Source organism: Pagrus pagrus (assembly GCF_965226575.1).
Source record: "Pagrus pagrus genome assembly, chromosome: 11".
NCBI lineage: Eukaryota > Metazoa > Chordata > Actinopteri > Spariformes > Sparidae > Pagrus > Pagrus pagrus.
In genome coordinates, this window is record NC_140195.1 from 6,023,764 (window position 1) to 6,047,094 (window position 23,331).

At 39.8% G+C, this 23,331-nt stretch overlaps 2 protein-coding genes across 2 annotated transcripts in view; both read left to right on the plus strand.

Moving 5' to 3' along the window:
• Nucleotides 1-5,406: 5,406 nt before the first annotated feature.
• On the plus strand, nt 5,407-13,173 carry sall4 (spalt-like transcription factor 4). Its single transcript, XM_084367135.1, has 4 exons — nt 5,407-5,570; nt 8,264-10,696; nt 10,778-11,079; nt 11,172-13,173. Exons 1-4 carry the CDS (start codon nt 5,504-5,506, stop codon nt 11,604-11,606), a joined length of 3,237 nt encoding a protein of 1,078 aa, XP_084223261.1. The 5' UTR covers nt 5,407-5,503; the 3' UTR covers nt 11,607-13,173.
• A 2,244-nt stretch (nt 13,174-15,417) lies between these two features.
• atp9a (ATPase phospholipid transporting 9A) overlaps nt 15,418-23,331 on the plus strand; it is a 33,691-nt gene continuing 25,777 nt past the window's right edge. Inside the window, exons 1-6 of the mRNA XM_084367384.1 lie at nt 15,418-15,575; nt 17,269-17,413; nt 19,835-19,948; nt 20,175-20,283; nt 21,607-21,665; nt 22,744-22,795. Of these exons, the coding sequence (XP_084223510.1) occupies nt 15,508-15,575; nt 17,269-17,413; nt 19,835-19,948; nt 20,175-20,283; nt 21,607-21,665; nt 22,744-22,795 (547 nt within the window). The 5' untranslated portion in view covers nt 15,418-15,507. The remainder of the gene's footprint in view (nt 15,576-17,268; nt 17,414-19,834; nt 19,949-20,174; nt 20,284-21,606; nt 21,666-22,743; nt 22,796-23,331) is intronic.

A 23,331-nucleotide genomic window follows, 5' to 3' on the forward strand; every position in this document is an offset into this window, starting at 1 on the left:
AAATCACATGGCGGCCATTTTCCTCTGTAGTTCAAATGTGTTACTGCTGTGTTCCAGGTTCGCCAGTCCTATAAATGTGAGGAATCTGATAAATGATTATCCTTTTGCCACTTCCAGAGTGATCAGCAGCGGAAAAGACGATGAAAATGGAAAATCCAGAGGGATATCTGGACATATTTCAAGGTATAACAACATATTTGATAACTCTTAATTAGCTTATGTGGAAGCTAGCTAACATTACTGTTTGATAGTTTTACATAATACCATAGGAAATGCATAAATTAATAAAATATCAACCTATATCTTTGACACATTTCTTTAAGCCCAGTGGTTGAATCATACTGGAGGAAGTCAAACAGTAACATTAGCTAGTAAGTGGTTGGAAGCTAACGTTAGATAATGGGTTATCAAATATGTTGCCTTGCCTTCAAATATGGCCAGATGTCCCTACAGATTTTCACCATCCATCATCATTTCAGTTGGTGATCAATCAAGAAGTGGTGGGATGATAAAGATTCTGTCAGATTCTCTGCATTTCTATGACTTGCAACCTGGAACGTAGCAGCAGCAGCAGCATAACATATTATATTATATCAGCGTTCGAGCTTCTCACCCGAGTGTGACGTCAGGGGAAAATGGCCGCCGTGTGATTATTGTCTATGGATTGTAAAAATCTGGGGATGTCTTGCCATATTTCAAGGTAAAACATCATATTTGATAACTCAACAGCTTCTGTTCGACGACAGCTAACGTGAGCATGCAACCACTTTGTAGCTTTCATTTCTGTTTGATAGTGTAAGAACAAGAAAGGCTTCAAGACTTCAAGAAATGTATCTATACTTTAGAATTAAACAGTAATGTTAGCTAGGAAGTAGTTGAATGCTAAAGTTAGCTTACATGATATCAAATATGTTGTTTTACCTTGAAATATGGCCAGATTTTCAACATCCATCAGCTTTTCAGTTGCTGATCAACCAGGAAGTGGTGAAATGATAACAACTTGTGAAATTTTTAAAGAAGAGCAGCTGAGGAAAATGGCTGCCGTGTGAATATGGACCATTAACATCACAATAGAAACAAAACAAGAAAATGCTAAACAAGTAGAAACCAAGTGAGATAACTCTTCACATTAAACAACAAGCGACAGAATCCACAAAGACAAGCATTTACACAGAGGCTACATGTGGCTTCAAGTAATAAACAGAAAATGTAATTAATCAATAAACGACAAACTGTGAAAGGTCCATTTTCTGTGTGCTGTGAGGTTTCAGGTTCCCACATCACAGCTGCATATTGGACCATGATCGGCTTTCAAGGTTGTTGTGACATCATTAAATCATGCTCGTACTAAAAAATCAGATATAAGGCAACAGTATGTAACATGAAAACAGTCTTCTAGTGTCAGACTAGAAATACAGATCTTTTCACAATCAAGGTCAAGTCTCCAAATGAAGTAACAATAAGCAAAATCAGTTCTTCTCATACGACCACATAGTTGAGTAAAGCCAGCTCTTTTCATAAAAACTGTGCTTGTTTCGACAACAGCGCTGACTGTCACACTGATGTGAAACAGCTCATCGTTTCCCCAAGTCTGTGCGTGCCTTTCATCTTTTACTGAGTCCTAAAAGACACATGTTCAATTCACAAATCCTCAGCAAGTGTTGGGCTGTTATTGTTTGTCCGCTGCAAGGTCGTCGTAAAGCTCGGCAAATGACACATCTGAGAAACCAAACCATCTCAAAGCCTCCTCCTGTGTTAACTGAGAGGGAATCAGGGAAAAAGGTCAGGATATAGAAAAATACTCAGTGAATAGTGACTGTCCCGAGGCTGATGGCCATTTATGAGATCTCTCATTGGTGACAAGTAGATTCACTATTGTCACATACATGACCCGGTCAAGGACACAGTGCGATTTGCCTTTCTGCGCAGCTAAGAAACAGCTATCACTTTGACAAAAAGCAGGGGAAGAAATCCAAGGATCCATCCGTCAATATGCTTTATTGCTTTTTCACAGGACGAGTACGAAGCAGCGAGATAGATTTCTAGTCTTTCACATAATCACTGTTGCCATTGATTGTGTGTATCAAGGTGAAAAAACAGAGTCGTTTTCAGGTTGAATTATCTTACACATCACCGCCATGTTTTGTGGTTGAGATTTACTGTAAAAGACTTATTGTTTAATTTTAAAAAAGGGTTCCCTCATGGAGCTGATATCCCTCCTGTTCCCACAACTGCAGTTTTTTTTACGACTGCACACAGTTTGAGTTGTTTAGATTGAACGCAGAAGAAACAGCGTATTCAAGCATAGTTTCTTATTGGGGCAATAAACCGTCTAGACAGCACTCCCCTCTTTTTCACCTTCAGCCAGCCCCTTAAAGAGCATTTGTTTATCTGGATATATTGGCCTGTCTTTGTCTCGCACTTATCAGCTGTGCCATTATATAACACATGCTGAGGCATTTTAGACTGAAATGGAAAAAGGGTCAATGTCGATTGTAGTTTATTTCAATTTAGGCAACTTGTCTGCAGCTAGTTTGAATAATAGATTTAAAGTGAGCTTTACAAAATAGAAATGTTCATTCTTAGGAATGACTTTCTCATGTATGTGGTCATTTAATTGCCTTGAAGACATTTTGTAAAGTGTCAGAAAAACAAAGACAAAACAGGACAGGAGGAGAAGTTCATGACAAGTTACCACAAGCAAAACTCATGACTTAATTTTTAATCTTTGGTGCATCAACAGATCCACCAATAGTCTCCTAATGTTGAGTTCTTTACTTTTATTTTGTCTTTATTTTCATCTTTTGGCACATGAATTGCCTCCAGATGTACAGTACATAGATATTCACTTTAATTTATTCAGTCTTCTAAAGTTAGTTTCAATTCCTTGTGAAGTTTAAATGTCTGCAAAATACTTTGAAACTGCCTCGTGTATAATCTCTGCTAAATAAATACATTTCCCATAATTGTTGCTCCATTTAAGGAAAGCTTTCTCTGTGTCTGCATCTGTGAATGGTCAAGTTTATTTATATAGTACATTTAATAGACAGGCGCAGACCCAATGTGCTTAAAAACACAAGTAAAAATTGAAATAAACACCAAACATGACAAAATCATACACAGTAAAAACACTCAAGATAGGAAAACATATATAAAAGCATAGAATAAAACACAAGATGAGAAGGTAACACAATAAAAATGTATGATGTTTCACAATGTTTACTCTGAAAAGCCAGGGGGAGTTTCATGCTGTATATATGATCGTGATTATTTTCCTTCCTGTCGTCCTCGATGTCTCTCGTATAGTCAATCTGTATTCTAAATAGATTTTCCCACACTTGAGTGATCTCGACTGACCCCTGCGTGTCTGTACAGCAGCACTTGTACACAGCTTGGTATGTGCTTGGTATGTCACTTTCCAAACATAGATTACCGTCTACATAAAGTAATCTGAGAATGAGAAAGTAACATGTGAGGCGAGTTATGTGTCCCGTACAGACAAACTTCATGTTATTATGCTAAAAAAAAATGGTGAACAGATGATCCATACACCTGCCTGAGCTACTTTTTTTGAGTTCTCTATAACCATACAGGAGGTGATCGATGAGCTAATGAAGCTAATGACGTGTGGTAAACTTCCTGGAATGTTCTTGCTATTGCTACACCAGCTACGCCCACAAGGTGAATGGTAATGTGAAGCAGGATGGACAGCATTATTACATTATTATCGTCTTTAGTCAATAAATTTGTATTTAATTAAAAATACTGTTGTTTCAGTCAGTGATAAACCAGCACCAAAACATATGACGACTGGAGTAAAGTCAGCCAGTTTGTCTCATATAACAGTACCGTGTCGCAAAGTAGAAAAAAAGGAGAATAAACAGGACAAATATGTGACAATTTCAGCCTCATTAATAAATAATGCATCACTGCAGATGGAGAATGTCTCACAAGACTGAACCCAACTCTACTAAGAAACTGCAAAGACCACAAATATAAAGGTCTGAACGTTCACAGCTGTGAAGTGATCTCTACCTTTAATACTAAAAGATACATTTTGGAGGAGACACATTTGTAACTGGACACAGTTGTGCATTTAAAAGTGGGGAAGCAACAACCTCCAGTCACAATAACAGCCACCATGAACACAATAAAGCATTGAGTCTGTGTTTCTGATTCAATATCCCTTAAAATATCACTTACCTCATAATCATTTCACATTTGGCACTACTATCTTTCTTTTTTGCACAATTCATCTGAACCTTTGAACATCTTTTCTTTCTTTATGGCGAGAACATTCAGCCAAGGACATATTATAACTTGCACTACTTTCAACATCTTCTCACCGTACAAGCCAAATAAAACATCTTGAATCGAGAATATGTCTATGAATATGCTCTGAAATATATTTCTTTTTATAAAACCTACATCATAAATCATTATGTCAGCACTAAAAGAAGATGCAAACATCCATTACTGTACATTCCTTCTACTTGCTTCTACTTTTGGCTGTTTTTGGACGAGTTTATGAACATTTATACCCTCACTACTTAAAAAAAACAGTCATCCAAACATTATGAGTATATCCCAACAATCTATAAATGCCTCAGGGAGAACATTATGGTGATACCATATATGTGTGTGTGTTATCCTCAGGACAGATGCACCACATGTTCAGGAGGATATGAAGATCTAAAAATATGATTAGTTTCCTGGAAAGCGTTGGGCAGCATGTATACACAAAGAGACTCCACACACAGGCCTACACACACTACTCAACATGAGTGAGGGGTGTTGGGATATTTGAGTGTTTCACTTAAATATGTTTATTCTGTGACATATCTGAATTTTAATTTTTTGTGAATATTTGTGGTCCCCAACATTTCATTTGACTTGTTTTGCATATACCCATGCGCACATATGCACCCATATCCAAATGTCCCTCTAGTACCAGGTAGTGTGTATGTATTTGACAGGGATCTGAAAGGTAATAAAAGTACGTAAAGTTGCTGTTTACGCACATCTAGGCTATTTAAACGCATTCAAATCCAATATTCTGGTGTTTGTAGCCAAAAGCGCCACAGGTGAAGAGTTTGAGATAATGTCGCCTGACTCATCTTCTGCTCGCTTGAATCTGTCGGTGACAATATATATGTTTTGGGTTTTTTTTCTTCTCATGAACAAGGAAAAAGAGCGATGAGTTGGGTGTTATTAACCCTGCCTCCATCCTGCAGTCCATCCACTCGCAGGGCTCCTCCCGCCCCCTCCTGCCACTCCGCTGCGCTCATCAATAGGGAGCACATTTGAATAATGTGTGAGCACTTGGACTGGAGCCAATCAGCTGTCAGAGGACCGTGATAAATCGCAATGCATTATTGATAATAATAATTACGTTGACATGCGCATTTCTACTTGAGGGGGCTAATTTTCCCCAAGCCCGAAAGAATTTGCTGAAGAAGGAGAGGAAAATTGTTTGCAACTCTTTGCTCCTGATGGTTGCACCATGTCGAGGCGTAAGCAAGCCAAACCGCAGCACATCGACTCCGACGAGCCTGCTTCGTTAGGAAATGGTAAGTTTACGCACAAGATATGAGAGAGTTTACAAAAAAAAAACTTCACATGTAGCCCCCGCCATGCCTAACTAACGACATTTTATGGGAAAAGTTTCGGGGGCTGCTGTTTTTACATTGTTCCTCTCGCACTTTGACCTGTTGCTGTCCGGTTTTGTGTGTGTGAGTGTGAGTGTGTGTGAGTTGACCAGGAGTCAAAGTTTGGCGCAGAGACACGTTCAGAAATGATTTTAAACACAATACAGGTGTTCGCTGAGCTCCGCTGTTTAAAGTGCCGCACTGTACGCGTGTTTTTAACTTTATACATCTCTCTCATGATAAAAAAGGTCAAATGATAAAGTGACCGAGTCGCATCTTTTATTTGAAACTTCTTAAATGTTGAACCAGTTGAGGAAATTGATCCTGAATGGAGAACTTTAAGGTTTTATTGAGTAGTTACTTCGTGTGGAGGCTGAAGAATCCCTTTTTTGAGCTTTTTTGGGGGATTCTTTGAAGCGTGTGTGGCAACCTGTAGATTGTTTGATACATCGTAGACTTTGTGTGACAAAGAATGCCTTTCCTGGATGTCTTTTCATCTTTTATTTCATTCAGATGTGTACTAACGGCTCTCTTTTATCATGACGCATCACTTTTATTTGATTGCAAACATGAGTGGGTACTTTCAAAGCCCCTTTGATTGAATTTGGATGATTATTGTCGCAGTTGCCATTGATTATTGATTCTTTCTGTATCTAATGTAACCATTTATTCAACTGGTTGTTGCCGTTTCTGGTGGTATTTGTTGGCGAGCGTGCGCCAAAGGTGAGCTTTTGAACAAAGGTGCCCAAAAACTGTATGAAATGTGACTCTGGAGTAAGCTGACCTAAAGGCAATAAATCCCCCAGTTTAATGCATGACTGTTTCCTTTCGTACATATGTGGAGAGGTGGGGGATGGAGCAGTGGCCTTTTTGTGGAGACTGGGGTGGGGGTGCGTTTTGGTGGTGCCATATGCAGCTCCAGCGCTGCCGCAGACCTCACCTTGTGATTTGTGAACTTTGTCTTTAAAAGGGGCGCTTTGTAGAGCCGCGGTGCTCTCTGATTTCTATCTGTTATGACGTTGTTTGGTGACTGATCAAAGATTTAGTTGTGCCACACAAGGCCCCGTGGATTGAATGTTTAGTCTGACCTCGTGTCATGTACCCCTCTAAAGGTGATCACACACAGGTCATGCGCCGTCAAGTGGTAAACTGGAGCGTTGCCTGCATATTTTCCCCTTCATAACCGACAAATGGATAATATTAATAGATCAGAAGTTAAATAATCCTTAGTTACTCATTGTGTGTATCGCTCCTATCGATGTAACTGTATTAAGATACGAGCGCCAGTGTTGTAGTGTGCGTAAATGTGGGTGGCAGGATCTTGCTCAGCTCCCCTCCTAGATTTGTTGGTAATGTAGTTTGCAACATTTTTTTTTTTTTTTTTTTTTGTGACACCGCTTCAATGCCTCCTGGTGAGCAATTAACAAGTCCAACAGTTTCCTCAGGCAAATGCAAACAGGTGGTCTACCCCCTTTCTGTGAGGCATTAGCATTTAACAATACACCCAGTTGTGAAATGGCCTCTTGGTTAGCGGACAAATTAAAATGCACACAGGAGCACTTATCAGGCTTTCACAGGCTGTGAAAATGCTTCAAGGTAATCAACATTGGATTACCCCTTTTTTTCCTTTTTGCCCTTTCAGCCCATCCTTTCATACTAAATGTAGTTCTATAGAGATTTCATTGCTCATTTGGAAATCTAGATTTGCCTTTTTTTATTGGATTTTACTTTTGCTCAACATGTGGTGGAAACAGATCTGCCTTTTAGCAAGAGCGTGGTGGCATATTTCAGAAACACAGTAATCTAATGCCCATGACTCTTTGTCTTTCTGGACATTGTTCTGGGTAATGTCAAAGGTAGATGATTGCCCTCTGCTGGCCCTGTGGACAATAGCCAAATTCAGAGTCCTCGACAGCCGAGTGCAGTGACCCACAGGGAGAGGACAACAAAAGAGGAACAAGATTTTCAAATGAACACGACAAACAAAAGCCTCAAACATTACCAGTAAATTCAAATCAACGCATAGTCGCAAAAGTGAACATAAGCATCACAGAGTCTAAATATGGAACAATATTGAAAGGGGCACTGTGTAGTTTTGGAGAAGAAATTCAAACTCAAAATTTGAATATTAACAATATCAATGAGGTAATGATACGAACTATAATGATACAGAAGTATTTATTTTTTAACCAAATAAACAAGCTGTTCTCAGAGGAAAATAAGGTCCCCAGAAGACTGTTTGAAGCTAGAAAAGTGGCAGGGTCCGCCACATATAAACAAAGTAAAACCATATGATACATGTATGTCATATGTATTGTCCTTTTTTAAGGTCAGTTTGTTTCATGAAATCTCTTCTGATTCCAAATTTCTTCCCCAAAACTACATGTGCACCTTTTTTTTTTTAAAGGTTGTTGTCCTGCATTTGTCGTCTTCTTCATGTTACCATAATTTTACATTTCTTGAAATATGACCAGTAAAACTGTTCTCTTAATTAGCAAGTCTAATATAGTATTATCATAGAAATGTATTTATTTTTTCAAACTAATTCTATTAGACAGATATTGCTGTAATTGTACAAAGAGCATTAAATTAAACCCTGTATCCTCTCATTTTAGGGATTCTTCGTGATGATCAAGCGGAGGAGGCTGGAAATGACATGAAGAGGTTCCGAATGGACGAGACGAAGATCTGCAACAAGTGCTGTGCCGAGTTCTTTGATGAAGCGGAGTTTCTTGAGCATGAGAAAAATTGCACTAAAAGTCAGAAAGTGCTCATCATGAAAGAAGGAGATGGCAATGAAGTGCCTGAGGAATATTCACAAGGCTCTCCTGATGGCCTCATGAGTGACCACGATGACAGCCAGTCCAGCAGTCATTCGCTATCGAACGTCAATGCAGAGGAAGACTCCAGCATGAATGCAGAGGACACGAGCCAACACGATCAGGATGAGAGCCCTGAGATGACTTTCCATCCCTTATCCAAACTCCAAGATTCAAATGTCACCCTTGAAGCCATGGCAGACACTAAAGTGGCTGTCTCCCAACATTCTTCAAATAATAAATCTCTGACCTCATCACAGGAAACCCTGCAGGCCATCCCAATGATCTTGGAACAGTTGGTGTGCCTCCAGCAGCAGCAACTACAGCAAATCCAGCTCACAGAACAGATCAGAATCCAAGTAGCCATGATGACTCCACAGGGTCTCCAGTCATCAGTAGGGGCTGTAATGGACCCTCTGAAAGCTCTTGGTGCACATCTCTCTCAACAGCTGTCTGCTGCAGCAGCACTGATTGGAAAAAGGACTGGCAGTGAGAACCTTTCTATAGAGACGATGAAGCAAGGTAAACTACCTCTCCCCAGTGGCGTCCCTGCTTCTCTACCTGGAGGACTGGGTTCAATTACTTCTAAAACTGACATTTTGAAGGGTATTCCGGATCTGGCCAGCCGTTTACCAGCACTCCTGCCACAGTCACCAGGCATCATGAGTTTCCCTGGCACGTTCAATGGTATGCAAGCAGGGATCGAGTCCTCCAAAAAAGTGAAGACGAAGATGCAGAGCCTCCCACCAGAGTCAAAGAACGGTGACTCATTGTACAAGCACAAGTGTAAGTACTGTGGAAAGACCTTTGGCAATGACAGTGCTCTCCAGATTCACTTGCGTTCTCACACTGGCGAGAGGCCCTTCAAGTGTAACATTTGTGGAAATCGCTTCACAACCAAAGGGAACCTCAAAGTGCATTTCCAGAGGCATAGAGACAAGTACCCCAACATCACCATGAACCCACATCCTGTGCCAGAGCACCTTGACAATATTCCCACCAGCAGTGGCATTCCCTTTGGCATGTCTGTGCCCTTTGACGAGTCAAATATGACTGAAATTAAGCCTATGTTGGGTCATCATGCTGCTGGGTTCCACCCATCATCCATGCCAGGATTGAAGACATTTGACACCTTTGCAGAAAGCTCATTTTCCCAGAGACCCTCGCCATCAACAAGCGACTGCTCCCCATCTGTTTCCTCGAATGTGTTTGGCCATGAGACTGGACTGGATCCGACTTCGAAGGATGCTAAAGAACTGCTCGGGCCTCTGCCTCATATGAATGGTAGTGCCCTCCCAGGAGAACAAAGCTCTGGTACTGCAAAACTTCAGCAAATGGTGGATGGCCTGGATAAGAGAACCAACGACCCTAACGAGTGTGTAATCTGCCATAGGGTGCTCAGTTGCCAGAGCTCACTCAAAATGCATTACCGCACACACACCGGTGAGAGGCCCTACAAGTGCAAAATCTGCGGCCGAGCATTCTCCACCAAGGGTAACCTCAAGGCCCATTATGGGGTGCACAGGGCCAACACTCCTCTTAAAATGCAGCACTCATGTCCCATCTGTCAGAAAAAGTTCACTAACGCTGTCGTCCTGCAGCAACACATTCGCATGCACATGGGTGGACAGATCCCCAACACCCCGATGCCAGAAAACCAGTTTGAAGCAGCAGAAGCAATGGAGTCATCTCTACCAGACGAGACACCCGTTAATACCAGTGGTTTTGAAGGAAGCATGGAGGAACCCAAGCCAGAGCTGAACTCCCACAAGCCAAACGAGACCTCCGAATCCCTCCCACCTGCCTCTGAGGAACAACCACAGCAGCATGTTGCCCCTGCTATGTTTTCCAGCCTTGATGTTTTGAAGAATCTCACCTCTGCTCTTGCACTGAAACGACAGAGTAGCACCGCTTCGGAAAGCGAGGCAACATCCAAAGAATCCCCATCAGCTCCTAGAGAGCAGGAATATCAGAATGGCCGTAGTCCTGCCATTTCTGACTCTGCCATGTCCTTTCACTCCTCGTCGCCAGTGAACAACATGGGTAATTGCAAGTCTCCTGAGTCTGCTGTTGATGAGTATGCCCGCAGTGTGTCAAAACCAGAGTCTGATGGTAGTGCTCACAGTGCCGCAGAGTCCGGTGGAGCCCTCGACCTCACAGCTTCCAGCAGCTTCACCCCCAAAGCAATTAAAGAGGAACCCGGCATTCCCTTCACAAACGGAGACTATGGTGAGTTTAGTTAAGAAAAGTACTTTAGAGGCTGTCTTGTTGGATGCTTTGATCTAATTTTCTACTTCCTTGTACCAACAGTTCCTAGTCACATGCCTTTCATGAGGATGCCATCAAGTCTGGCCAGTCTGGAGATGAAGATTCCTCCAGAGAACCCTTTGGGCCATCATGGTTTGTTCAGCTCCCATATGCCTCAGGGAACAGCCATGCCCTCCATCTCAACTGCACCGCGACGATCAACCAAACAGCACGTGTGCCATACCTGTTGCAAGAACTTCTCATCTGCCAGCGCCTTGCAGATCCATGAGCGCACTCATACAGGGGAGAAGCCTTTTGCCTGCAACATCTGTGGCAGGGCCTTCACCACAAAGGGAAATCTAAAGGTAAGTCATCTTTGTCTGACAAAGTGCTGAATAGACCACTTCGAATGTAATCAAGCATTTGATTGGATTGTAATCGACTGTTTTGTCTTCAGGTGCATATCGGCACTCACATGTGGAACAACTCATCGCGGCGCGGCCAGCGTCTGTCTCTGGATAACCCCATGGCGCTGATGGCAATGAGCTCCGAGGCGAAGATGTTGCCAGAAATCATGCAGGCCCCCAAAGAACTGGCTGCTCCACAAATGAACTTTGACCCATCTCTGTGGAACCAGTATGCTGCTGCCTTCAGTGGTGGCCTGACCATGAAGACCAATGAAATATCTGTCATCCAGGGTGGTGGCATCCCTCTCCCCGGGAGCCCTGCCGGTGGGCCTCTGATTGGATCCACCGGAGGCCTCATGAAGATGGATGGTTCGCACTCTGGCTTGCCTGCCTCAGTGGCTGAAATTGAGAAGAACAGCTCAGACAGTGTGCCAAAATCACAGTTCCCACATTTCATGGAGGAGGGTAAAATTGCAGTTAATTAGGCTTTTTAAGCCATCAGTCAGTTTTTGAATGTCTCCTTTTTTTTGAATGAGGTACAATCAACATTCAGAGAAAACTTTGTAGGATTCTGGGTAGATCGTTTGAATTTTTCCAGTAACTTCATTGCAGCTATCTTCCCTCCTGATCCGCACGATTCTCAAGTGTTATTTTTAGTTGAACTTGATATAACTACTGTAGTTGTATTTTATTTTATATAAATATATATATGCGGGTATTTTTTTTCCTTCCTGTGCGTTCTTTTTTGTTTCGCTGTCTATCCAGAAGTTTGAATGTATAACTTACTTGAAACTGCTTTAATTCAGACCGTCTCTTTGATACTTACTGAAGGATTTTGACTTTAATAGGAAAAGTTTCAGGGCACGACTTTTTAAGGACACCATGTCTCAGTGTTCAGAAATAATGGTGTAGTTAACCGTACGTATCTATAATGACTACTTTCTCTCCTATTGTGTGCCATAGGTTTTATGACATTGTACATTTTTGTAGTGGTAAATGTCATTAGCGTGTGTCATTTTGACGGGGCCTTTGACCAGATTGACAGGTTATTCCAGTGTATTGTCTATCACATCAAGGTGCGACAGTTCAGTCACCAGTTTTGGATAATGTTGATTATAAAATAGGCTTTCATCTTTGCTGCATAGGTGCTAAGATACAGTAGTTAATGACTCCAACCTTTTGCCAAGTGCCTAACCCAAGTTGTACATGTTGCTGTTGTCTGTCACTGCACCATGAGGTTATGAAGGCTCTGTTAGACTGATAAACTAGTGTTTTGTGCTGTGTAGCGTTACATGTATTTCATATTTTCATCAGATTTCACAATTCCACTTGTACATCTGCAGAGTCCAATTTAGTTGGCTGAGGTCTGAAGGCTTTTATATGCTTAATGTTCTCATGCCTGCACTTTATTTCAGGTTGTAGTTACATTTACATTTTATAGTTGCATTTCACTGCTTTTATTGTGGTGGCTGAACAGGGAAAGGGCAAAACAACAATTTTGTTAACTTTTCCTTTTATGTGATTTTTGTTTGAAACAACCATTTAGATTAATTGTCACACTGTTTGTTCTTTTTTTCTAGGTTATCTTATCATCTTGTAGCATCATTAATTTATTTATACTTCACAAAATGCTTGAGTTTAGGGGGTAAGTTCTACCTCGTTTAGATTTTAGTTGTCCTCCACCCCCCCTACTCTCAACGCAAACGCTCTGTACATTTTCCGATACATTCTCAAGTATGCGCTATGATTTTTCATTCTCAACCTGCTGAGTTGAACAGTAACGAATGTATCACTGGACACTTTACACAACTCAGAATGGTCCGAGTACTTTGTAGGCCCCTGCTGTACATTCCTTATCGATATGCATTTGCCAAGTTGTGCCTTTCTTTAGCAAACCATGTCAAAACTGCTTTCAAGTTGTCTCTACAATTCAAGTGATGTTGGAGCCAATTTGGCCTGTTTACAATGTAAATGTGTTTTTTGTTTTTCAAATGTTTCCTTCACCTAAATGTTTTCTGATTTTGAAAAATAAAATCAGGGTGACTTTTTCAACATTTTTCCTGTAATTACTCCACCACAGATGACGTTGTTACTCAAATTTACTGACACTAATCCCTAATTTACATCAATTCACCTTCAGATGTCTCAAGTCAAGATTCTTTCTGTCCTCATGACCCACCAGTAACCATTAATCCCTTGCCATTTTGCATCCTCAATGGAAAAACTATTTGCATCCGCAAATGAAGAGTGCGCTCTAATCGTGTGTCCACAATCAATTTTACATCAACTATACAGTGGCTTTTTCTGTCACAATTTTGACAATACTTTGCATAACTGCCATTATAGGGCACTTAAACTAGTAGTAGGGATAGTAACAGAAATGCATGCATCTTAATGTTCAGATTTTGTTGAGGCTAATAAAGTTGATGGTGGAAAATTTGAGGAAAAATAGGAATGCAAATAGTTAATATAACTTATTGATGATGATAACAAAGACTGCTGTGGTCAAAGTTGTTGCATACATTATACAAATAGTGCGTTTTTGCTACGGTACTTTTACCACAACCTTCCTCTTTCCATTTCCCGTACTAAATTGTTCTTACGCCTGTCTAATATAGGATGTTAAACTAATCAAAATTCTGGCCCCAGAATGATTTAGATCCAAAAGGCACATGTGTGTTATTGTGATTAAACTCTTGACCAGCCTTGTTGTAATGTACTGTATCTATTCTGATTTCAAGTATACTCAAACACCTGTTGCGTGTTGGACTGCAATTTATTGAAAGTGTTTCTAATATTTTGTCCACCTAACCTAAACTTTACAAAGAACAAAAACAATCGAACATCTTAAAGTATAATTAGATTCAATACAACACTGTAAACTACAGCCTCAAAGAAAATATCATTATATATAAATATTCTGCTACAAAGACAAGTCTTTCATTATGTAAACTATTGCAGTAAAAGTACATATTAGTTTTACTAGCATAAAAAATTAGATGGAGTAATTAGATTATGTAATCTAATTAATAAACGTTGTTAGTTCAGAGACCCAGTGATGGTCAACCCTATAAGTTTATTTTGACTTATTCTGCTGATTATACCTTTTCTCAGGATTGTATGCCCATGTTCAGACTTAACCTGACTGACATAATTTTTTGGACAAACTGCAAATGAACCATTTTTTATTAGGTGGTAACTTCAAATCTCAGCATATCTTTGCACAGGTCCTACCTGAGTCGGACAAATCAGCCTCAATAGCTGAAAACACATGTTTAATTTATAAAAATGCATCACATTCTCCACATTGATCATGTCTTTGTAATGTGAAATCAAGCTGCTGTAGATGTTAAATAAATATGGTGGAAGTACAAAATATAAATTCCCGCTGAAATGTGGTGAGGAAGAAGACGTGTTGCCAATCAGATATTGTTGTGGGCAGGACATTGTGTGAGAGGATGTTGGGTCAGAGCCAAAGTAGCACATTTTTGAATTAGTTTATCGGCAATCTGACAGAAATATCACCAATACAGATAATCGGAAAATGCTGAATATCGGCCCTGATAATCAACCAGGGCTGATAATTGCTCTACCCCTACTATGTAGAGTTTGGTTGACAAGTATTTTGATTATCACATCCTCGACTGTTGCCTCTGATACAACCAGAAATAAATGCTGATTTCATGTAGTTGCAAAGAGAGAATCTGAAAATGTGATGTAACTCTCTACTTATATTTATAATGTAACGCTAAGACACTCACCTACCTCCAAATTATAAATTACAATATATTAACAGTATCAAATGCAGAGTTGTTCACATGTAAGCTTACATATAAATATCACCATCACATAGGCTGTCATTTCTGTAATTTATAGGCAACAACAACCCACTTCATGCAGCCTATAATAAACCTTCAATATAAATACTTCTTTACATTATTGTTCACAAAACTTACTATAGAATGGATGTTTGGTCATTGTTGCTTTTTATATATTCAGATACAGCTATATCTTAATGTTTACATATGTTTTGTCAGCTTTTTTTAGCTGGATGTCATTTTCCCCCATGTTTTGTCTATATAAACCTACACTGACACACAGATTACTGGCCTATAGAGCTGATTGATTCTGTTCAAACCCCAATTACTCAACAAATACAGGAATATTCAATTATGTAACAATAAATAAATATTATATAAAATATTAGATTATGACCTGGGTCAGCGGCTGATGCCATGATAAGAGTGCTTTGTGCGGTGCCGCAGGCAGTCTGTCCCGGACTGCTGAGCCGTCCGGCGTGAGTGACAGCTGGGAAGCCTCCGCCCAGAACCGCTACAGACGGGCGTGCTGCCTTCTGCCTGTACCCGCTACCGAGGAGCTGCAGGAATGACCGACAATATCCCCCTGCAGCCCGTGAGACGGCCGAAAAGAAACGACAGTAAACACAGGAATGGGTAAGGTCGTCACACAGCTCGGAAATATGAACAAGAAGCCATTTTTTTTTTAAACGTGTTTTTCGCTCGCGAGCTTGTGGGTGACAGTGTAGCCGTTGGAGTGTTTACAGGAGCGCGTCGACATTGTCTCAATAACTAGCTTAAACGATGGCGGGTTTTTGAGAGGAAAAAACAGCAGTTAGGGACAAAACAACGACTAACAGGTGCATATATGTTCATACAAATTATGTGGCCATTCATTGTAGCGTTTAATAAGCTAGCCAAAGCTAGCTAGAAGACATCCTTGTTCCGGGGTGCAGCTCGAGCAAGTGCACTGACGCCCATGTCAATATTTGCTCGGTTGACAGCAGCTCAGCCTGTCAAAGAGCAGTACATGTAGGCCCTGGCTTGAAAGAGCTGCATCCTAAAATGCAACATGCTAGCTGGCTAAATGATGCTTTGTTAGGTGTATGTTGACCAACACATAGAGGGGCAGGCCTCTAACATGAGGATGGAGACAACACAGCACAAAGCTGAAATGCAGCCAGTACTCCCATCAGGCTATCATGGTGATGTCACCTCCTGTAATAAACACACAGCACAAGGCTAGCTGCTAAATGTGCAGTGTTACATGTAGTTGGAAATATAGTTTATAGTCTGGTTCATCATTGCGTCCAATTCATCTGTCCTCCCTCTGTCATGGTAGGTGGCTTATACACCCAGTTGCCAGTTTATTAGGTACACCTAGCTGAAACTAATGCAGTCTAATACAAAAGTCCTGCAGCAAATCCTACCTTCATGAAGTTTATAATGTTCAGTTTTCTGTTCAGTTTTGTATACGTCAATCAAGATAAAACATCTCCGCTTAATGTCATACAGGTCAACCGCACGACTGACAACATCCCTTCATGAATGAATCAGCTTTCTTGGACAATTCAACAACAACTAGAGCCAGACCGATATATCTTTGGCTGATATTATTGGCCAGTTTAGTATTGTTGTATATGTTGCTTGATATGCACCAATATGAATAACTTTTTTAGAGATTATAATTTAGAAAAAGATACTTAGAGTATTTTATGATTATTGAATCATCAGTAAATTTACTGTTTCAGTGCACTGATGTCATTTTAGACAATATCCTGCCTCCATCACACGTCTTTCTCACAAGTGTTTGAGGGATCATTAAAAAGTGTGTGTCAATGTGGATCGACATATCGACTGCACCACGTCAATGTAGGAAAAGCACACGTATGTCAAGGTTATAGTTTATTTATAGTCAGTGTTTTATAACTTAATAAGTCATTCATGTCTTGGTCATGAGGTCACTGGGCTCGTAGTTCATTGATATGGTATGTATTGTTCGGTCATATCACAGGGAGTGGCCACCCTTTTCCAGATAAAGTTAATATTTATTTAGTAAGGCACAATCTCCACGTTCATGGATCTTCAGGTCAGCCTTTCCTTACCTGTTCTGTGGGTTTGTAGCTGCTGTAAGCAGGGAATTCATTCAAAATGGAGCCGTTGTCTCGACATCTACACACAACACAACTACAGAATCTTCATTGTAAAGGGAAATAGCCTAAATTAATCAACTAAATCATAAATATTTGGCTCATTTTTTCATGTAACTGTCTAAACATGATTGCTGTAGCACTAAATGCTGAGATAAAATGAGAAATTCCTCAACCTTCCTACTTCCTCTTCCTCTCAGGTGCTGCCCGTGGTCGAGATGCTGTGGCATGGGTGACTTCCGTCCCCGCACCGTGTGGCTCGGCCACCCAGAAAAGAGGGAGCAGAGGTACCCCAGGAATGTCATTAACAACCAGAAGTACAACTTCTTCACCTTCCTGCCTGCGGTTAGTGTCAGTCAAAGGTCACCCCTCCACCCTCCCTCCCGTTAACCCCCAGAACCACCACCCACCTCTCTCAGCCTGGCCCTGATTCACTGTCGCTTGTTGGACACATTTTCCCATGAAGACAATCATAACCTTAGGACTCTTGTCATCTTGGATGTCATCTTGTACTCCTCAGTGTTGACTCATAATAACAATTTTTGACTCATTTAAATCTGCGTTGATTAAAGGGTCACATTAGGGCCGCAACTATTTTACTTATCGATTTAACGGACGGATATTTTCCCAATGAATAATTTACTCTTATAAATTGTAGGAAATAAAATTGTAACAATAACACAAAACAGAGAAAAGACAAAAATAAGTCACAATTAACAGGCTGCAAATGTTTGGCATTTTGTCTTAAATATAGACTCAAATAATAAATCAAAATAGCTGTGGATTAACCTAATGATAATTGACGAAATCGGGTAATTGTCTCAGCTCTAGATCAAATACGTGCCTCAAATGTGAATATTCTTTGTGTTTGAAGGCTCATACTGTAGTTTAACTGAAGAATACTATAGACTTGTTTTGCTTATATTCAGCCTAACCCCAAAAGACTGCAGATTAGCATACCTTTTGGATTCTTTGACACGAAGAGGCTGGTTACACTTTTACTACTACGAACGATGAGGGCAAAGTCTGACAGCTGCACTGTCTGCTCTCTCATAGGAATGAACAGGCCTGATATGTTAGTAAAGCTCAGTTTATAAATGAAATATTGATTTCTTTCTTCAGTTGGCATCCAGGCAGTTTAAGAAGAATATTACTCATTTATAAATAGCTGAATGTTTCATGTTTTAGATGAAGATTTTTTGAATGAGAAGTGAGATAGATAGTTTCAGCCACATTAAGAGAATGGTCTCATAGCACCAGATCCTGGTGATGACATGTACAGTAGTTATTAAGCTGTGTGTGCCTTTTCCCTGGGCTGATTTACATATTCATTTGTTTTCCAGACATTCAGTTGTCTTAAGATCTTATACCTTTTTTTTTGTATGTGGAGTCAGACATTGAAAGTAGCTCGGATTTGTTTAGAAAGCAGAAGACGAGCAAAACCTTTTTGCATTGCAAATTGTGATGCTTTTTATTGACTTTGGTTCATGCCAAGAAGTTCTCCTCACTCTAACATAATGGAGTCTTGATGTTTCTGTGCAGGGTTTCATGTTCTCAACTGATACAGTAGCAATGTGAAGTCTTGGTAGTTATCTTGCACACTGGTGGTAATGAAATTGAGCTAAGCTGATGCATGAAAGTTATTTTTAGGAGTTACACTAGTGGAGGAAAAGCTATTATATGCACTGCAAGATGCATATACGTAGTTTAGGTTGGTAAAAAGATTCCTAGGCTAAAAGTGGGCTTTATATGGTTAATAATATATGGTTAATGGTTATGGTTGTAGGGGTTGTTGATATGCCATGGGCCATGATTTGGAAGATTCTACTACTTCTAAGATACATTACCCACAATGCAACTTAGCCACTGAGTGACATCGCTGGAGGCACTTTATCAGATTGCATGCAGCTTCCCTTTGAAGCCACAAAAGACTATACTTCCTTTTTCGCATATGCAGTCGTACCCAAGACCTGTAAACATACTTTAATGTGTAAAATTGGTGGTTATGCTTAAACAAGGCGAGTATGGGCCAATACCAACATTCACTAAGTATATCAGTGTATCACTAGTTCTGCGTAACTATGTTATAATTATCTATTCGTTTACTGATTATTTTTTTTCAGAAAATAAACTGTTTGGGCTACTTACTGTCGATGAATGATGAAAAGCACCCATTTCAATTCCCCAAATCTCAAGGTCTTTAAATTGCTTCTTTTATGCGACCAACAGGCTAAAAATCCGCAGTTTGCTTTCACAGACGACTTAAAAAAGAAACCTGCAAATATTCACATTTGAGATGCAACAACCAGTGAAAAAGCACGATCCATTGATTCTCAAAAAAGTTGCCACATTATTCTGTCAATCAACTAATGGATCAACTATTTTTTCATCTCTAACTGTTATTATATAATATTGATCTATATCATAATATAAAATTACATATACAGCAATAGAAGATTTTATCCACATCACCCACTCCTACGTTGTAAAAGCTGTCACACACAGTTGATGAAAATGTGAGACAAATGTTTTATGCATATCTTAAGTCATTTATCATTTTCTGAATGTACGATTCTAGATGCTGAGATGACTTTTTTATCTCCTCATCACCAAAATAGTGTTGTAACAAGGCAATGGTGTTGAATTTATTTTAATACATCAAAAAATCTGTCATCAGTCATAAAAAAAACATCTAGCCGTAAATGTCATATACGGTCATACACAGAATAACTTACTACCTTGTGCTTCTTTGTTTTATGTTCACAGGTGCTGTTCAATCAGTTCAAGTACTTCTTCAACTTGTACTTTTTGCTTCTGGCCTGCTCTCAATTTGTCCCGGAGCTACGCCTAGGCGCGCTCTACACCTACTGGGTCCCTTTGGTATGTAGACTTTCACAATTCTCTAATTTGTTTGTTATCACGGTCAATAAATCAATCACATTTTTCATACTTTAGTTGTGTTCAGTGCATCTCAGTATTTTTTTGTTGGAAATGTTCAGGTATTTCCCACAAACACAGTTACCACAGCTCTCATGTGTTGGTTTGTTGTTCTCTACTGTCACTGAGAAAATGACTTTTTTTTTTATTTTGACGTTTTACTCTCCAGGGTCTTGTTTTGATTATCACCATCATGAGAGAGGCAGTTGAAGAAATAAGATGTTACCTTCGAGACAAAGAAGTGAACTCTCAGATTTACAGCAAGCTCTCGACCAGAGGTGAGGCTATGTTTTGTCTATGTTGATATCTGAACCATGTTGCTTATTTCTCAGCATCAGCGTCTATTAACTGTAGGAGGTTGGTCCTATTAAAACTTATTGGGGCTAGGGGAAATGGTGGGTAATTCAAAGCAGAGATGTAAAAGTGTACATAAGAGGCCTTGGTATAAAGTGCTACCAGCAATAAAAAGCAGGAGACCTCTTGTGGTTTCCATCACTTTGCCCCTTTGATGTGGCAGCTTGTTTTACCCATAAACACAATGACTGGTTGCCTCCATGATAGCGGCCCCCCTGCATATCTTGTGGCTTATAGAAACTTTATGATGTCAGAGCTTGGTGTGTTGTTTTCTTGTAGCATAAGATGAAACTGGATGAAGCTGTTGTGTTACAAAGGTAGTGGAAAATGTGAAGATGCTCATGGAAGATGTATTAAATCACTTCTTTAGTTTGACCAACATCCAAAAAAGCAAATGCATACAGTTTACTGTCATATATGACAGAGAAAAGCAACAAGTCTTCACATTGTGGCTGGAACCACTGAATGTTTGGCATGTTATGAGATTAATCACTTATCTAAATAAATATAATTTTCAGTCAATCAACTTATCAGTTACTCAATGTTTGACAACAATTGTGCATGAGATATTGACGTAAACCACTTCTTTATTTATTAGTGTTAATCAAAACTTATTTTGTATTTTGATATTTTGCCACATTTTATGTCTATAAGGTGTCACATAAAGCTGCTCTGTCCTGAACGTTGTCAGTTTTGTTCTGTAAAGTAATTTGTAATGTTTGTGTGTGTGTGTGTGTTAGTGGAGCTGAGCACTCATGTGAAGTCCCTTGCACCCTAATGCATAGCAATATTAATGTGCTTTAATGTCTTACATATGCAAAGCCCAGGGGTCACGGCAGAGGTCAGGGGTCGGTGATCTCTTCCAAACAATTTTGCCTGTTCATTCCAAATGAAATGAGAGAAAAGGCTCAACTCCCCCAGCATTCTTGCAAATATGCAAGGAAATTTGCCTTCCCAAATTCACTGGGTCGACTGATGAGGCACGCAGGACAACAGTTCACCCAAAGAAGACATTAGTGTTTTAAAGTAATATTGGGTTAAACACAGAGGAACTATGTGTCGTTTTAGACATGATCTTTGAAAGATCACTTCCATAAATGCTCAAATTTTATGCTAAATTCTACTGTACATATTCATTTAATTTTAAAAATCATGATTAGTGAATACTTTTACCACATAAAACCCATCAAATAATATACAAAGTTCCTTAACACTGCATTAACTTCAAGATTTGTTCTGTATTTCAGGCACAGTGAAGGTCAAAAGCAGTGGTATTCAAGTTGGAGATCTTATAATCGTGGAAAAGGTTTGTTATACGTCTGTGGTATTGATGTTGTTCTTGTTAAGTTGTTTGTGTAATTCTGGTGGCTGTACGGAATGTGAAAATAATTATCCTGGAAAGGACAATAAAATCTATCTAATCTAATCTAGTTAAAGATTATTTTATCCACACCTGTGAATAGTTTTGCTTTTCAAGACTGTCATTTTAAAATGTTTATGACAGCGAGTAATGATGGGGTTGTTAATCTTGTGTGCTTCACTGGTGACTGAGGTGAAAGGAGTTAGTAAAGATTTTGTAATCTTGTGATCAATGCTGAGCCTCAGGCTGTCAAACTCAATGGATACACAACAGAAGTGAACCCTAAATGCCTTTAATTAGATCTTAAACACAAATTCAATTATGTATTTTTACAATTTTTTCATTTTGAAATCCCATTTATAGTTTGCAGTTGTTTAAAATACCTAAGTTAGTTTGTGTTTTCTGGGGAATCGGTTGTGTTGCTCCTTTCGTGGGCAGAGTGGATCCTTTGAGGTCTTTTTACATGAAATATGAGAAGTGAGTCCTGTCTTCAGTTTCCAACTCATTTCAAAGCAGCTGAAGGAAAGGTCACACATGTTGTCCTAGCCATTTCACTAATATGACTGAGTGATTTAGAGTTATGTGGCTTACAATGCAGAAACGTGAACTCATCAGCAGAGGTGAAACCAGTAGCTAACAAAAAAGAAAGCACTATATTTTTTCATTAACCTGCATTTGAAAAGAAATAATGTGTTTTTATGAAGGTATTAACCACCTAGCAATAATCCATGCACAGTCTAACTTTGGGAAAGCTGTCCAGATGAATTTAATGCTGAATTTGTCTGGTGTAGCGGAGGGACCAGGTCAGGCAGAGTGTAAAACCTGGTCAGGGTCCCACTCAGGCCACGACAGGATGATTTGCTGGAGGGCTTATTATTTTGACTGACTGGCTGTGGGTAATGTGGCACATGAAAAGCTAAAAGTCTTACTTTTCTGCAGTTAAAGAGCGGAGGAGGGAGGAGGAGCAGTGAGGGATCAGGAAGTGATGTTGAAGTCATGTTTTTCTTTCTGCCTTTCTTTGTAGAACCAACGTGTTCCTGCTGACATGATCTTTTTAAGGACCTCTGAAAGAAATGGTAAACATCTGCTGGTCATTCATCCAGATCTCCACAACAGGCTGGCTGCCTGGCTGGCTGGCTGGCCGGCCGGGGAAATGACTTGTTTAAAAAGGCGCTGAGGTGCAGGGATTATCCCTGAGCCGGGACAGGAAGTCCTACAATGTCTAAATTGTAATTGGGTCCAGTACTAAACTATCACTCAAAGTGTGGTGGAGAGTTCCTGCTCCATGGGGACTATTAACAAAACATTGTTCTTTCTTCATCTTCGTCTATGACTAATTTTGTCATTCAAATGAGAAGATAATGAAGAGGAAAATCGAGGGATACAAAAATCAAATGCAATGACAAAACAGGAGACATGAGAGGAGGTTGCTTCATCTGAATAATCAAATATGGATTAGGACAAGATGTGTCCGTGATAACACAAACTTAGAGAAGTGCATTGCATCCTTTATTTGCACATATACAAAATGCACATTCAAAATAACAACTCCTCAGGCAAGGCACACCAATAATCTCATCACAGGGAGATGTTTTATTTTCAGCTCCTAGAA

Excerpts from the sequence above, each read along its gene's own strand:
- sall4 (XM_084367135.1), top strand. The coding sequence starts at position 5,504 with ATGTCGAGGCGTAAGCAAGCCAAACCGCAGCACATCGACTCCGACGAG. Across the intron at positions 10,697-10,777 it reads CTTCACAAACGGAGACTATG|TTCCTAGTCACATGCCTTTC; the intron begins GTGAGTTTAGTT and ends TTGTACCAACAG. Across the intron at positions 11,080-11,171 it reads CCACAAAGGGAAATCTAAAG|GTGCATATCGGCACTCACAT; the intron begins GTAAGTCATCTT and ends TTTTGTCTTCAG.